Source organism: Microtus ochrogaster, chromosome 8 (genome assembly GCF_000317375.1).
Source record: "Microtus ochrogaster isolate Prairie Vole_2 chromosome 8, MicOch1.0, whole genome shotgun sequence".
Classification (NCBI taxonomy): Eukaryota; Metazoa; Chordata; class Mammalia; order Rodentia; family Cricetidae; genus Microtus; species Microtus ochrogaster.
Genome location: NC_022015.1, coordinates 16,072,705 through 16,089,625, shown reverse-complemented (window position 1 = coordinate 16,089,625; position 16,921 = coordinate 16,072,705). Strand labels below are relative to the sequence as shown.

Sequence of the window (16,921 nt, the reverse complement as noted above, 5' to 3'; positions counted from 1 at the left end):
CCTGCAGGCCAGAAGAGGGCACCAGACCTCATTACAGATGGTTGTGAGCCACCATGTGGTTGCCGGGAATTGAACTCAGGACCTTTGGGAGATCAGGCAATGCTCTTAACCGCTGAGCCATCTCTCCAGCCCCCGACAGTCTTTTTTCTTGTATCCTGCTTGTCCAGTCCGGACATCGTGCACTTTGTCAGTGATTAAGGCATGGGCAGTTTCTTGTCCAAAGGCCAGTTGTGCCAAGAAGAAGACAAACTCCAAGTGGAGTGTACACTCTCTGGTGCTCAACACTCTCTTGGGAATAGGTCGGTGTTGGCAGGAACAATTATGTCTCATGGCAACAGAATCCTAAATTATTTAAATGCCATGTTCTACAGATCTTTGAAGTGGTTGAAGGTTACCTATCTATGCAGAGTACATTCTCTGTGTATCTAAAGAACCTAATTAGTCTGATTAAAAGTATAACAAACATGAATGACTGTTGATCTATAATACTTAATACCTATATAACCTAAAGATTAAGAATTCATATCAGAATATTAAACAATCTTTAAACAACTGTGCAGTAAAGGAGGACAATGACATCAAAATGTAAACAATGCATAAATATCTAATCAGAGGTAGAAATATATAATGAAATATGATAAATATACCCTAAAATTGTATCAATATACAAAATGTCTTAAACAGAGGTAGAAAATGCATACAATATGACAAAATAACTTTGCATAGATGTACAGATATTATAAACAGAAATAACAAATATAATTTGAACTTGTATCAATATACAAGAAACTATACCAGTGTAAATTGTCCATAAATAATAGCTCACAAGTATTCACTCTATTGCTCACTATTATTATTATTATTATATTTTATTAGTGTGAATAAGTTTTACACTAAATTGCCTATTATCCCATTCAATCTTTCTTTTTTTTGAGATCTCTAGGCCTACATAATTTTCATACCCCTAACCCCATGTGAGTAATAATCAACCCCTAAATGGTGTCTCTAACCTTGAAGACAAACTTTGTTGGGAGAGGGGACGTCACTTTCTAGAATTGCTTCCTACTATTATGGGAGCAATGTTTTTTTCTATGGGATCCTGTAAAGTAAAATGAAGATTAATTACTGTTTTGTATAATTACAAATGGTCTGTCTATGAGTAGTCGATAGGTTCTATTTGTTTGTTTGTTGTGAAGTTCTTATTTGGAGTTCTGGCCAGAACGTTGTAAGAAGGTGTACCATTTCCGTAGCTGGTACCCAAAAACTACTCTCAGAGTAGCACTATCAGCATCATGACGTCATATTAACCAGGTGGAGTCGTTATGGGGCCCCATCTTCTTCCTGGAAGCTTCAAAGTTTACTGCAGGAAAATCTACTGTTCATTGTGGAGAACTTATTTGTATAGACATATATTCAATGAAAGATATGATATAAACAAAATGGGCATGGAGACAAGTAAAATATTTCCTTAAAATCTATCTTCTTTCTGTCCCATACCAGATGGCTCCTCACATGAGACAGAAATTCTGAATTTTTCTTGTTATGTGCCTACGGAGGGCGGTGGGGCCGAAGTGGGGAGGGTTCTGCCCAAGAAGGCTGGGGGGCCAAGGAACCTCTGAGCTCCCCGTCCCAGGCTGGCGCCGCGGGGCCAGAAACTCACCCCAAAGCTAGGTCTCCTGGCGCAGAAGATCAGGCCTCTGTGCTGGATGGGCAGGTCGCAAACAAGGCGCCAACCTGCTTGTTGCAGGCAGGCTATAGAAACAAAGGAACTCGCTCCCGCTTGGGTGCCCGAGGATTCGGCTGAATTTTTCTTCACATGAGACAGAAATTCTGAATTTTAACAACATGCTTGGATTTAGAGAATAGCCATTGTCCAACTCCAAAGCCAGCTCTTAATTTTAAGTAGAGATGTATACGTGTCCAAATAATCAAATTTAACCATGTAGATAATACAGCATCATAAGGCAGATTTCTTTTTGCTTGTTGATATCTTTTTGTCTTTAGGCATCTAGATGTCCAAGGTCTCTCTGCTCAAATATTTTCCTGCAAAGACAAGAACAGAACCCTGCCGCAATCATTATGAGGTTTTCTTACCACCTGTATGATTGTCACATCTGTGGATAAAGCCGTCATTTCTCTTTCTCAAGAGGTTTCTCTTTTTCAAACTGAATTTTTATCAATTTTGATGGTACCCATAGCTTCTCTTCTCCTGTGGAAATAAGAGCAAAACCCTTTCCCCAACGTAGCACATCTCCTGGTTTTCATTGTGAGGTCAACACTCCTTGAAATACACTGGCTGATTTAATTCAGAAGTTTTTTCTATTATTCAATGTCTCTGCAGCTGTTGTTCCATTTTCGTTAGCATTAAGAAAATTCAAAGTTAAAGCATTGTGCAATCTATTTCTGGGGGTATTTTCCATCCCTTTCTATTTGTTTAGCATATCCTTTATAGTTCGATTTGATCTTTCTATAACTGCCTGACCTGTAGGATTGTTTGGTATACCTGTAATATGCTTTATATTATAATAAGCAAGAAACCAGTTCATTTTCTTAGACACATATACTGGACCATTGTCTGTTTTTATTTGTGCAGGGATACCCATGATGGCATGGCCATAACTTCTTTTTTTTTTTTTTTTTTTTGGTTTTTCGAGACAGGGTTTCTCTGTGGCTTTGGAGCCTGTCCTGGAACTAGCTCTGTAGACCAGACTGGTCTCGAACTCACAGAGATCCGCCTGCCTCTGCCTCCCGAGTGCTGGGATTAAAGGCGTGCGCCACCATCGTCCGGCCATAACTTCTAATAAATGCGTGATTACTGAATCAGCCTTTTCTGAGATCAAGACAGTTGCTCATTGAAAACCTGAATAAGATATGTGGTATACATATTTTAATTTTCTAAATTCTGTAAAGTGGAACACATCTATCTGCCAGATCCTTATTCCTTTTAGTACCCTTTGGGTTACTCCCTGCTGGTAATGGTGTTTGGTTATAGAAAGAGCAAGTAGGGCATCTCTTTATAATCTCCTTAGCTTGTTGTCATGTAATAGAAAACTCTTTCTTTAAACCTTTGCTATTGACATGATGTTTCTTATGAAATTCTGAGGCCTTCAGCACACTTCTAGTCAATAATCAATTTCTGTATTACCTTGTGCTAGAGGACCTGGCAGACCCATATGGGATCAGATTTGTGTTATGTGTATAGGACAGAGCCTATTCATGATTGTATCTTGAACCTGTATGAACAATGAAGTCAATTCTGTATCATCTGGTATAAATTCAGCAGTTTTAATATGCAAGACAACTCCTTTTGCATATTGTGAGTCAGTAACTATATTGAGAGGTTCTTTAAAATCCCTTAGCACCATGAGAATAGCATATAATTCCGCCTTTTGGACAGAATTATAAGGGCTTTGTTCCACCTTACTTAATTCTTCTGATTTTTAACCTGCCTTTCCTGATTTATTTGCAGTTGTATACAATGTCCAGGCTCCAGTTATTGGTGCATTACATACAATTCGGGGAAGAATCCAAGTAGTTCTCTTTGTAAGGTTAATTCTATCACTTTTGGGATAATTGTTATTAATTTTTCCCCCCAAAATAGCACAAGCTCTTTGCCAAGGTTCATTGTCTTTCTATAATTTTCTAATTTCATCAGCAGTAAAAGGAACTAATCTCTGCTGGGTCTATACCTGCTAGTTGACAAAGTCTCAATTTTTCTTTTATAATTAATTCAGAGACTTTTTCGACATAAATTTTTAATTTTTTCCTTGGTGTATGTGGTAAAAGGATTCATTCAAAGATAATATCTTCACTCTGCATTAAAATTCCTGTAGGGGAAATTCTGGAAGGCAATATGACTAGAATACAACTAATATTTGGATTCACTCTATTTACATTTGCCTCCTGTAATTGCTCTTCAACTATCATCAATTCTTTTTTCTGCTTCAGCTGTTAATTCTCTGGGACTATTTAAGTCTTTGTCACCATCTAAGGTTTTGTTTAAATGAACTCTTAGGTCAGGTGTTATCCCAACAGCTGGTCTGGACTGGAAATATCTCCTAACAATCTTTGAAAGCCATTAAGAGTCAGTTTGGATGTTCACCTTCTTAGACATGGACGGAGGGGGGAGAACCTTGGACTTTCCACAGGGCAGGGAACCCTGACTGCTCTTTGGACTGGAGAGGGAGGGGGAGAGGAGTGGGGGGAGGGGAGAAGGGTGGGAGGAGGGGGAGGGAAATGGGAGGCTGGGAGGAGGGGGAAACTATTTTTTTTTCCTTTTCTCAATTAAAAAAAAAGTACAAAAAAAAAAAGAGTCCACAATCGATCTCTTCTAATTTGTGCCTTTTGTGTTCTAATTTTCTGTCAACCTATTTTGCAACCTAGGTAATTGACACAAGGAGCTCTGACAGCAGAGCCCTGCAAAGACCCCCTGGGAAAGAACTCCCTTTCCCCTTGACATTAAAGAAAGGAGGAGCCTTTGCTACTGTTGTGTGTGAGGTCCAAGCTGTAGAGATTCAGGACAGACTTCTCTCAGTAGGGCTGGCATGAAAACTTAGATTGATCATTTTAGTGCCTGAAGTTGAACCTTCAGAAGACGGTTCTCAAAGGAGGTGGTTCTCAAAGCATGGCCTGTGTGGGCCTTTCTAATGCAGGATCATACTCTGGACACACAGACTCAGTCTGGAATGCTGTGTGACCAACCCTGGAGAAAGGTTGTGAGTGAGACTCCCCACAGCCCCACACCATGGCCTTCTGTTGGGATGCTGCTCAGCATGTTCGTTTGTTTTCCTTTGGTTTTGCTTAAGTTGCCCTGTAATGTAAGTTTCTTCCTGCTTGTTTGGTTGGAAATCCCTAGTTACCCATTTTTAAGTTTCACAGGTTACTTTTCCTGCACTTCTAATTCTGAATTTTATTTTTCCCATAGAGCTGAGAAAACAGAAGTCCTGAGTGAAGATCTGCTACAGGTAACAAAATACATTTTTTCCTGACTAGGATCACATCCCAGGTCAGTTGCATGCATGCATGTTGGGCGAGCGCTCTAGCACTGAGCTACACCACCAGCTATTGTCATTTATGAGACAAGCTCTCACTGCTTTGCCCAGGCTGGCCTCAGACTTACTCTGTAGCCCTTCCAGGCCTTGAACTGTCTGTCGGCCCTTCTACCTTAGCCTCCCATGAGGTCTACACCTCTAGGCCTATCAAAATAAAGTTGTCTTAAAACAATCTCTTTAAAGACATGAAATGAAAACAAATAATAAGTCTATTGCTGGCAGTGTGACTCTGGTAAAGCTCTTCCCTAGCATGCACAAGCCCTGGGTTCAAACCCAACAAAGGAGATAGTTAGAAGGGAAGACTTGGGGACTGGGGGGTGACGTAGACATGGTGAGACTTGGCTCTTTGAGGCCTTTCACTTCCTCTTTCCTAGGTGGAACAGAATAACTGAATTAGCATGGGGTTGAGTGGGAACAGAGAAGCGTGAGATGGGATGGTGAGAGGAGGGGATCTGAAACCCTCTGTCATCTTGGGAGTTCCTGCTCCCAAGCTCCAGGTTTGGGGATGGGGCAGGGCCCAGTCAGTCCCCAGGCACAGTGGCCTGACCACAATTTGTGGGCTGGCTGCTACTCTGATCCACTGCTGTGATGCTGCCCCTGAGGGGACAGGTCCTGCCCACTGCTAGAGGCCCCATTGGCTCTAACCTAGAGAGACTCTCCTGCTCCTGCTGCTTCTCCCCGTCTCTGGGCTGCTCGGGTCTCAGGACGTAGGCTTGTATTGTTTATGGCTAGATCTAGCATAACCAGCTGGAGGTCTGGGACACATTGTGTCATCAGCTCAGACCTTCCTCCATTTTCCTGCCAGGATACCTTGGCCAGGGCCACTCTAGTCCATCTGTCAATATGTTTCCCTGTCTTTGGTCTTGGAGAAGACACTGGGGCCTTTCTATGCCTCATCTCTGCTCACATCTCCACCCACTACAGAAGGCTCAGGGAGAGTGAGCCTTGGCTGCATGGAGTCTTTGTTAAGCTGCTTGTCCTTGTGGTTCCTTAACTTACACAGCAGTCTGTCTACTCCAGTGAGTCTCTGGCCCCCGCAGACTGTCGTCCCTTCCTCAGTCAGAAAAGGGCTTCATCACAGCCTGCCAGACATTTCAAATTGTGTCAGAAGTCTGCAGGTAGAATATAGTCATCTCGGTTTCCATGGACAGATTAATTCTAGATGTTCTCATACAAAACAGTGCAGCATTTGAATTTAGCTTGTACGACATCCTTTAGATAGCATTCTTATTTATTTATTCACTTACAGTAGGCAGTGCTCTGCCACTGAGTCTCATGACAGCCTCGTCTGCACTTTAAATCCCCTCCTGGTTATTCAGCGCTTTGAACGATGTTAGTGCTGTGTTGTTTACAGAACGGCAATGAGAAGTGCACACATGGTCTTACGAAAACATTTTTGCTTTGAATGTTTTCTGGTCTGTAGTTGGCTAACTATAAGGATGTTGAACCATAGATGTGGAGGGCCGCTTGATTTGGGGTTTGGTGCTGGGGATTGGACCCTAGAGCAGGCCAAGCCTGTGTTCTCCCTCTAGTCTTTCAAGGCAGGGAGATTTTTGGTTCAAGGCCAGCCTCTGCCGTGGTGTGTGTGTGTGTGTGTGTGTGTGTGTGTGTGTGTGTGTGTGCGCGCGTGCGCGTGCATGTGTATAGTGAGACCTTGTGTCAGAAAACAACACAAAAGATTTGTTAGAGAGTTACATTCTTGACATTTCTTAGTTCAGGGCACATATTTTAAATTCATTTTCTGACTTCCTGAAGTACTGTTTGTGTCAGCCAAGTCTTAGCTAGGTTTTCATGCCATCCGGCCCCAGTAATGCACATTATCTCTTTTAATCCTTGAAGTTCTGAGATCAGAGAGCCAAGGGCTGATGGCGCTCAGAGGTAGCTCTTCATTGTTGTCTGTGGAGTGTGAAAGCTTTGCCCCTCCTGGACCACCCTGGTTTGGTAACACAGACTGTTCTTTGTTGTAAGTGCTACAGATGTTTTCCCTTTTTCTTTTCTACTGTTTTTAACTTGAAGGGGGGAAAATGGTTCCCACTGCTAACTCCACTACAGGTCTGCCTCGAGCTGGCCCTGTGGCCTAGGTTTGAGTTAGTCCCCCAGTGCCTCAGTTTCCACCAATCTCGTCTCTGCCCCGTGGGCTTACTGGGAGGACTAGTGAGAGAATGAACCAAATGGTGGGAGGTCCTGACACTGGAGCGGAGCCTGAGAGAGGGGTTTGGTTTTGCACTTTCTCTATTCCAGGCTACCAGGTATGGATTGCTAGCCTGCCTCTGAGGTAACACTGCCTTCTTCCCCCATCTCTCTCTGCCGGAGCTGCCTTTTATTTTAGTAGCATGGTGTTGCCCCAGGAGGCTGTGAATCCCGGCAGACAGAGACTGGACTGTATTCCCTGTTGCTTTTCTAAGACCAGGCACAGGGGGGTACTAGGTACTTGTCTACCATAGTCAAAAGTAGAGACCTTTCTGATCCTGTGGCAGCCACTAGTCCAGGCACCTGGGGGAAACCAGTGAACAAAACAGACAGGGTTCCTGTCCTCATGGAGTTGACGTGTTGGTAAAAAGTGCCAGGATTTCAATTATTTCATTTGCTCTTGTGGCAAATGGAGACTGCTAGTTCTCAGGTGCTCTGACCTGTGGCCCCTGTGCATGGGGAGGTGCTGTGGCACATGCTCCTGAATATCAGCTTGTCTGCATGGCACAGCCCTGAAAGAGAAGCATCTAGTACCCAGTACCTTTGAGAAACAGCCACAAAGCAACTAGGGGTCAAAATGTATTCTGCTTTGAATTTGCTGATTTCTCGTTAGGCTAGAAAGCATCCCTGAGGCTTGCTCTCAGTCTTCATGAGTCATCAGAACACACATTTTTGGCATTCCTTCCTATAACAAGCAGTCCTCTTTGCCATAAACAGCTATGTCCAAGCAGTCTTATTTTGGGAGACTATTCAAGATGTGTGGGTCCCTGGGTCAGTGTTTCTTACTGCCGGGTGTCCATTCTACTGTGGGGAGTCTTTAAACAGAAACCAAAACCTACCTGAAACCTAGTATCAAGGTTTTTGATACTGGTCTTGTTTCAGTTGTGCTACGTGGATTGTGGGTCTCCTGCCCTGTGAGGAAGACCCCATTGCCTGCGCTTCTGGTGTCCCAATTGACTTTTCCCATGTGACCCTAGATAGGAGTTTGTTTGAATGGACCAGAGCTTTGATGGTGCTCTAGCCAGTAAACTGACCGCCACTCTTGGCCTCATAGACATAGTCATGAATGTCTCCTTAGCTAGAACAGGTTCAGCTTTGGAGGGTTCTAGAACATTTCAGTATAAGGAAGCCAGCTCTTGCTTTCCTGGAGATATTGACATCTTGAGGAGAGGAGTGTTCCTTGCATCTGATAAGTAGAGACCAGAGATGCTGCTAACAACCACAGTGTACAGGACAGCCTCCTGCAACCCAGGACTTTCCAGTGTCAGCAGTAAGAACTGTGGTGTGAGTGAATAGGGGCTCTCTGTCAGCACCCAAGAGCTGTGAAGTTTCACTGCAGTTTGCTTTTCCTACCTCTGTACACACACCACACGTGGAAGAAGCTGGATTTCTCCTTAAGACCTTTTGTCTCTGTTTTCACAGATTGAGCGGCGCCTGGACACTGTGCGGTCAATGTGCCACCATTCGCATAAGCGTTTGCTAGCGTGCTTCCAGGGTCAGCACGGCACCGATGCTGAGAGGAGACATGTGAGTAGTAGATGCATCTTGGAGCCACATTCAAATGCCAGTTGAGTGGTGCACCAGGAAGCTAGTGTCTGTTGCTTCTTTTGTTTCCCACAGTTACTTACAGGGCATCTGACCATAAGGCTTTCCCAGCCTTGCACAATAGTTAGGATTCTGCAATTATGTAAATGGAGTGGACATTTGCATACACCTCTGGGTTTGGTCTGCCTCTCAGAGACAGACTGAGTCATTGCTTCTGTTCCCACTGCTCCTCTTCTAGCTTGGCTTCTGCTCCGCTGACCTTCCATCCTTGTCTCCGCCCTCCTGTAGCTGCCTTGCTAGTCAGCCCTGTGACTCTCGTTGTGGATATCTTTAAAATTCCTCAACCCTACCTCATCCTACCTGCTCCTTAAGGTGAGACCTGGTTATCCTGAATACCTGAACTGAACTGTGTGGGCTGTCGTCCTGGTTCCCTGCTGAACCACATTTCCTGCCTCCAGTTTTCATCCTTTCTAGTCAGGCTTCAGTCTGATTATCAGAGTCAGTCGCCAAGGTGGGAAGATACTGAATGTTCTGTGCTGCTGGTAGCGTACCTGGACACAAGGAGGGGTCCGAAAAATGAGTGGGACCTCTCGAGGGGCTCTGCTGGTTACCATTGCCTAGAATACAGTCAGGCTCTTTGGCATGCCTTAAGCTCTTTGTATTCTAATTCCATTTTGCAGCTTCTTTGTCTCTTGCTTCCTTCATTCCCACCTTAGTCCAGCCACATAATACCAGCAATCCCTAAATATAGCATTGTCCTTTACACAGCCATGTCCTATTTGTTTCCCTTGTCTTCCCGACCGCCACACCTAGTCATTGAAAGCAAACAGAATGTTTATCAAATACCTAGCGTGTTTGAGTGCTAGAGATAAAACTGAACGAATGTGCTCATGGCCCAGCTGGGTGATGGATGCCACCACTGAGTAATTGTAAAACAACATAGTGAATAAAACGTGCGTAGGATGCGATGGGAGGGCTGGGGACAGATAGCAAAGGAGTAGTCAGTGCCTGGGCTGTAGAGAGGAGAGTTACTGGTAGCTGTGGGAACATGCCAGCAAGAGGAGCAAGGGCTTCATCCTGATGTCTGATACCTTAGTTTGTTTTTTGTTTTTATATACAGCTTCAAGCAATTGTGCCAAATGAAAGGCTCTGAGGAGAGTCAAGAAGAGTTGCCATGACAATGATGAGAGAGAGAGAGTCCTCAGGAGAGCATATGCTATGGAGAGGGACTCCAGGAATCAGATAGCTCCCAAGGGCATAGCAATAGCTCCACCACATGGGAGGAGACAGAGGGTGGCAAGAGGGATGGAGAGCAGCTCTCTCAGCTCTGTGAGCCCGAGCGGACATAGCATAACTCATGAAGTGAGCCTTTAAGAGCGCTCGGCTGGCCTCTCTATAGTTGCCATACACGTCATCAACGGAGAGCTATTCGGTTCCTCCCTGATGAGGGGAGAGCTGTTCACCCATTCGTTCAGCAGCATTTCCTTGTTTATGTGTTTCAGGAAACAGGATCACAGCTGTAGAGTCAGGAATCATGAATGGCACCTCTCAAATAGGTTCTTTATGATTTTTTTTTCCTCCTAGACCCATGGAGTTCTAGAATTGCATGAAGTCTGTCTCTTTTGATTACTATGTTTATCTTACATTTCATCTCTTTTTGAAAGGAGCTCACCTAAACCTTGAATTATCCTTAGTCATGCTCAGATCTTTCTGTTCTGAGAGCATGGCAGCTAGTGGTGGTCTCCTTATGGTTGCTGGGAATCAAACCCAGGTCATATGGAAGAGCAGCAAGCGCTTTTAACTGCTGAGACATCTCTCCAGCCATGTGGATAAACTTGAATTCAGAATGTGCAAAAGAACATGAGTGAAGTTTGTCCCAGACCTGTTTCTCCCACCCCCTCCCTCCCCCAGAGCACCACTATTGGTACTTTCGTGGATGGCTGTCTAGAAGGACTCCCAAGTGGCACAAGCCATGGATTCAGGCAAGCAGGCAGTAGGCAATGTCTGACCTTGTGTCCTCTTCACTGGGAAGGCAGAGTGAGGTGGCTTTGCAGAATGCAAGCTCCACGTTGTTAGAAGCAGCCTCTGTTACTTTCCAGGCCTCTTCTCCGGTGCTCTGAGATAATGCCAGCCAGACTGGGGCTGTGTTGCTGATCAGTAGTGAGGTCTGCACTTCTGCGCTCTGGGAGGCTCCAGGCTAGCCATTTCACCTCTGGGTCTGATTCTCCTGGTCAGATGATCCTGTTGCTGATAAAGAACAGATCTCTGATGGGAAAATGATTGGCTTTGTGCTTAGAAACACCACAAAAGTTGTTCAGCTATTTTTAGATATTTAAAGCTGAATTTTAGGATTATAGCCAAATCAAGACCCAGATTAAGAATGTTCTAACTTAAGTTTTGAAGTTGAACATTTTATTGTATTTACTTGTGATGATATTTAGAGAGCAAGTTCTGTTCATAGAACACAATCTGAAACCCTGAAACTCTGCTACCCAGCTGATAGAGTGCTGGCTGGCCTGGCATGCATGAAACCCTGATTCAGTCCCCAGCACCAGACTGGGTGTGACAGTTCTTACCTGTATTTCTAGCATTCTGGGATGTTGACACAGAGGTATCAGAAGTTCAGAGTCATCCTTGGCTACATAGTGAGTTCAAGGCCAGCTCAGGATACAGGAGACCCTGTTAACAAACAAGGGTCAGCAAGATGGCTCAGCTGGTAGAGGTGCTTGCCGTCATGCTAGATGACTTGAGTTCAGTTCCAGAGGGCTACAGGGAGGAAGGAGAGAACTGACTCCACAAATAGTCCTCCGACTTCCACATTGGCATCAGTGCAGGTATACCCTCCCACACACCGCAAATGAATTACTTTTTAATGATTTTTATTTTTAATTAAATTAAAATCTAAAATCCAAAATGTTTTGAAATTAAAATCTTTATGAGTACAGATTTTGGACCATTTCACATTTTAGATTTTCATGTTCAGGATATTCAATCAGTAAAGGCAGTGCACCTATTCCAAAGTCTAAAAATCTAAAACACTTGTGATCCCAAGATTTCAGATAAGTAATACTTATCTGCACCTCTATGCACCTGATTAATTAGTAACAATAACAGCAGCAGCAACAGTAGCAGCTGCTGAGCCCCAGGTGAGCACACCCCTGTGGGAGCACTCCCCGTGTGCTGAGCACACCCCTTATGCTCGCCACTCCCCATGTACTGGACACGCACCACGTGCTGGCCATTCCCCATGTGGGAGGCACACTCCGTGTGCTGAACACACCCTGTGTGCCAGGACACCTGAGTTAATTTAGTCCAAGGACAGCCGCAGTCTGAGCTACAGGGACAACTCTTTTCCTTCTACAGATTTCCTGGAGGGCAGGGGTACCCAGAGTGACCTGAAGCAGACCAATGAGAATGGTTGTGAACAGCAGATAAAAACCCACCTTATCTTTGCCTTCCAGAAAAAGCTTCCTCTGACAGCGCTCGCCCAGAACTTGCAAGAGGCTTCAGCCCAGCTAGAAGAGTCTCTTCTGGGGTAAGAGTGATGCTCTGGAGAGCCCTTGGCCCAGAGTCTGGGGGAAGTGCACAGCTGCTGTGTCTGGCAGCCACCATAGGAATTCGGAGCACAGCAGTGGGGTCTATTTCATCAGGGGAGCAGCACCCAGGGCTGGGGTGCTGGGAATGTCTTTCTCTATTAGGAGTTTGGATGGAATTGGGTAGAAAAGGAAGCGTGCACAGGGAGTCAGGATGTGTTCCCCATGTTTATGCATGAACTTGTACACTTGCCGATGACAATGTAGGCTCTGAGTTAGTATTGACAAGTCCTTCTCGGTCCTTCAGAGTCACTGACTTTAAGTATGGCCATCAAAACACAGAAGGTGGTGGTTTCAAAAGAATGCATTTCCTGAATTATGTGGCTTATGTGGTAGTTGTTTTATCTCCAAAATGTTATATCTAGTCTATTTTCTTTTTAACATATATTTATTTTTAATTGATACATAAATAATTTTATACTTATGGTCTATGGTGGTATGATATATAGTGATTTTATCTGGGTAATTAGAATGCTTATCACCACACATGTGTGCTCACGTACTTTGTGTGTATGTTTAGAAAATTTTAAGTTTTTTCTTCAAGATTTTTTAAATTAAAACCAGTGCATATCTCCATCTTTGCTTCCTTGTGCTGATGTCATTTTCCTCACAGCAGTGATGCTGGTACAAGCCCAGTCTGAATTCTTTCCAGGTATTAGTTCACTTAGCCTTCAAAACAACCTAGGAAGTAGGCAGTACTAACGTTTCCATTTTACAGATGAGGGATGCTGGCAGGAGAAAGGGCAGGGAGACTGCCTGAGACCACACAGCTGCAGAGTACAAAAGCTGCATTCAAACTCTTCAGCTTGGCTGTGATACCACAGCCACCTCTCACCACACCACACCCTTTCTGTAGCCAAAAGAGCTCCGCTGGAGGGTCATGGTGCAGAAGACAGGCAGGAGGGAGGCATGAGCTAATGGAGTTACATATTTGCACATATATTTGGGGCTATATCAGCTGTGTATTTAAGGAAAACAAAAAGGAAGTATGATGTTTGAGTAGCACCGTGTTCTTGGCCCATTTAGTCAGCCACTTCATCTGCAGTTGAGAACCTTGTTTTCAACCTTGTGGTGCTGGGGAGAAACCCACATCTATACTTGGTAAGCTAGAGACCCGGTTTTGGTGTTAACTCTAGAGGAAGTGTTGCTGAAGCCAGATGCAATAACAGACACACGTAGTGAGTGACCTTTTGCACATGTTAAAATTTTTCAGGGTGTTTTGAGAACACTCTTTTCACCTGACATGAGAACCTGATTCTTTGAGCTCTGGCTGCACTGTTCACACATTATCTCCCTATGCAATAAGTATATGCCAGAGACAGTCCTCCCCTCCTCCCTTCAGCCCTCTGTTCTCAGGTCAGAACTGAGGGCATCAGTGAGCCACCCTTCAGTCTCAGTTCATTTCACTTAAAGCATAAATCTGGACTTGTATTTTAGGTGATAGCCCATGTGCATACATCGTAATGGCTTCATTGGGAAGTGCCCTGCTATGTTCCTGTCATAGAGTAGAATGCAGCCACGTGACCACTTGGTACCTGTTTATGAGTGCATGGTTGTTGTTTGGTGTCTTGTCTCTAAAGGAAGATGCTGGAGACCTGTGGTGATGCTGAGAACCAGCTGGCTCTTGAGCTCTCCCAGCACGAAGTCTTTGTTGAGAAGGAGATAGTGGACCCTCTCTACGGCATAGCAGAGGTGGGTTCTTGTGCTGCCCGGCCTGATAGGGATCAGATAATTAATGGTTATTGTGGGCCTAGAATTTAAATCAGCATCAGCTTTAATGTAGAACTCTTTGGGGAAGTAAGGAAAGTTTGTGTCTTTGAAAAAATAAAAAATAAAAATCCATTGTAAATAAGTTTTCTTCTTTGAAGAGTTCATCTAAAATCCCCAGATGTAACTGTATGATCTGTTCTTCCTTCTAGGTGGAGATTCCCAACATCCAAAAGCAAAGGAAACAGCTGGCTAGACTGGTTTTGGACTGGGATTCAGTCCGAGCAAGGTAAGGTGACACTGTGAGATCAGTGATGAATGCAGCAGAATTCTTTCCTGTGATCAGCATTCAAGCCTGGCAGAGTCAGACAGACACCTCTGTCAGTGGCCAGATCACAACCTGTGTGTACCTCCTTCCAAGTATGACAGTGGGGATATTGTTAGAACATTCTAAACTAAGGCTCTTAATAGGAAAAGGGTTGGCAGCTGACACTTCCAAGATCACAACTCTCAAGACATTGGAGTTGAGAGATAACAGATCTGTGATCCGGACAGCTTATGAGGTCTTAAACCTCCATGATCAAGAAGGGAAGGACTCACGAACGGAACACTGTGAGTCCCTTGTGGCTCTATGCAGGGTTGAAGGCATCTCTGCCAGCAGTGCCTCGGGAGTAAGTGGCTGGAAAGGCCAGGATGGGGTTGATACAAGCTCCCTCTGTTTCTGTGAAGAGGATTGTTTCACAGACAGACTGAGACCAACACATGCTGGCTGTATGATTTACTCCATGCTAGAAATAGCAAATGGCAGGACTAGTACTCTGACGGAGAGTTCTGCTGTGGCCTTGTCATGTATACATGTGTGTCTAGAGCCCTGCAAGACAGCGAGACCAGGAGCAGGCCCCCTACATATGTTTTTACTCAGGAGAAAGAATGTCTGTTGCTTAGTTAATTGAGATGTGTGCGCCCTTCACTGTGCTTGGCTAAGCAAAACATAGAAGTTTATCTGTCAGGACATGAACATCTCAAGCCCATGTGCCCTAGGATATCCAACTCTGATTCTTAGTCCATAGTCATACTCCCTTAGTTAACTGAAGTGGGTATCAGAGAAACTGCAGTGGGTGAGTATTCCTTGTTTGCCTTTACTTGTTCCTGTGGCTCTGCTGAAGGAAAATGGAATCTAATGCAGTGAGAGTCTGTGGTACATGCTCTGCAAGCAGTTGTGCCGATCCCCTCCTTTTTGGGTTTTTGTTTTGTTTTTTGTTTTTGGTTTTTTTTTTTATTTTGTTTTGTTTTGAAGTTCTGGGACATAGTCTCACGTAACTCTGACTGTCCTGGAGCTCACTATGTATATCAGGCTGGCCTCGAACTCAACATAGATCTGCTTGGCTCTGCTTCTGGAAGTGCTGGGGTTAAAGTATGTGCCACCATGCCTGGCTGCTTGTCCCTTCTTTTATTCCCTGTCTTAGTTCTGCCAGATAGACAGTATTCCTCAGCTTCACCTAATAGATGAGATAACCTAGGCAGAGATTAGATGCCAGGTTACACAGCTACATAAGCTGGAACTGCTCTGCAAACAAGATGTCACACTCCAAATTCTGTGCTTTCCTCAAGCCCAGGACTGACTGTTTTGCCTCTATAGACATGGGAAGCTTTCTGTGCCTCATACTGGGGACGGGGAATAGGTACAATATGGCATTTGCAGGGGAGGGCAGCAGAATGGCAAACTTATAAAGTTGCTAGCATAGGCTTTCATGCTGTGTGTGTATACTATTGATATTTAAATATTCAAGAAGACCAGACATATCTATATTCAGAGGGTCAAAGCATATTTGAAAACCAGAAATAATGTTACAGACCCATTATTTGCATCTGCCCCTCTCCTATTCCTATGCGTATCTGAAATGCTTTCATAGCTACAGGCTTGACTTTCTAACTTTTGCTGCTAAGAACAATCACAGGTCTCACATGGTCACAAAGTGCATCATACGGAGTCCTCAAGAGCAGGGACTTGTTCTTAGTATATAGGGAACATTCCAGATCAAACCACAAGAGGGTGCCTCATGGCAAGGACTCAGTGATTGGGCCCTGCAGAAAAGAAGGTCCACAGATTGTGTTCCAGCAGCGGTGCTGTGTGACATAGGATATTCTTGGTTATGCCACCCCCAGCACCACAGGAGTCCTGCTTGTGGAGAAGCCAGTGCCTGGTTTTGCCTGCTTCTGTTCTGGAGGCCACAGCTAGGAAAGAAGGCCTTCTGGAGTCTGCTTCCAGTACAGGGGAGTCAGCTAGGGAAGTCTCTGTCTTCAGTCCAGCCTGCCTCCTGGTTAAAATTGCACTGCTTCTTCTCAATCTGGCTCTTCCTGTTTTGCAGGTGGAACCAAGCACACAAGTCTTCAGGAACCAACTTTCAGGGGCTTCCATCCAAAATAGACACCCTAAAGGAAGAGATGGATGAAGCTGGGAACAAAGTTGAACAGTGCAAGGTATGGGGGAGTCCCTTATCGGGGGAGACCTTCAGCCGCCTGTTGTTTTCTGTAAATCATAGGCAAAACGTCATGTTATAAATTCTTCAGTGTTCACCTAGTTCATATCAGAATACTATGAATGATAATGAAGAGTAGTTTTTATTTTGTTATTATTTTTATTTACTCTCCTCTCATATATTACATCCTGACCACAGGTTAGTTTTTATTTTCTAATACTGTACATTATTTTACAATCAAAAAAATATATATTTTAGGCCGGGCGAAGGTGGCGCACGCCTTTAATCCCAGCACTCGGGAGGCAGAGGCAGGCAGATCTCTGTGAGTTCGAGACCAGCCTGGTCTACAGAGCTA

At 44.4% G+C, this 16,921-nt stretch overlaps 1 protein-coding gene across 1 annotated transcript in view; it reads left to right on the top strand.

Annotated features, from left to right (window-relative positions):
• Window positions 1–16,921, top strand: part of Arhgap17 (Rho GTPase activating protein 17) — a 69,692-nt gene that overhangs the window by 39,949 nt on the left and 12,822 nt on the right. The window contains exons 2-7 of the mRNA XM_026781039.1: window positions 4,925–4,964; window positions 8,664–8,768; window positions 12,248–12,321; window positions 13,960–14,071; window positions 14,299–14,375; window positions 16,456–16,567. Of these exons, the coding sequence (XP_026636840.1) occupies window positions 4,925–4,964; window positions 8,664–8,768; window positions 12,248–12,321; window positions 13,960–14,071; window positions 14,299–14,375; window positions 16,456–16,567 (520 nt within the window). The remainder of the gene's footprint in view (window positions 1–4,924; window positions 4,965–8,663; window positions 8,769–12,247; window positions 12,322–13,959; window positions 14,072–14,298; window positions 14,376–16,455; window positions 16,568–16,921) is intronic.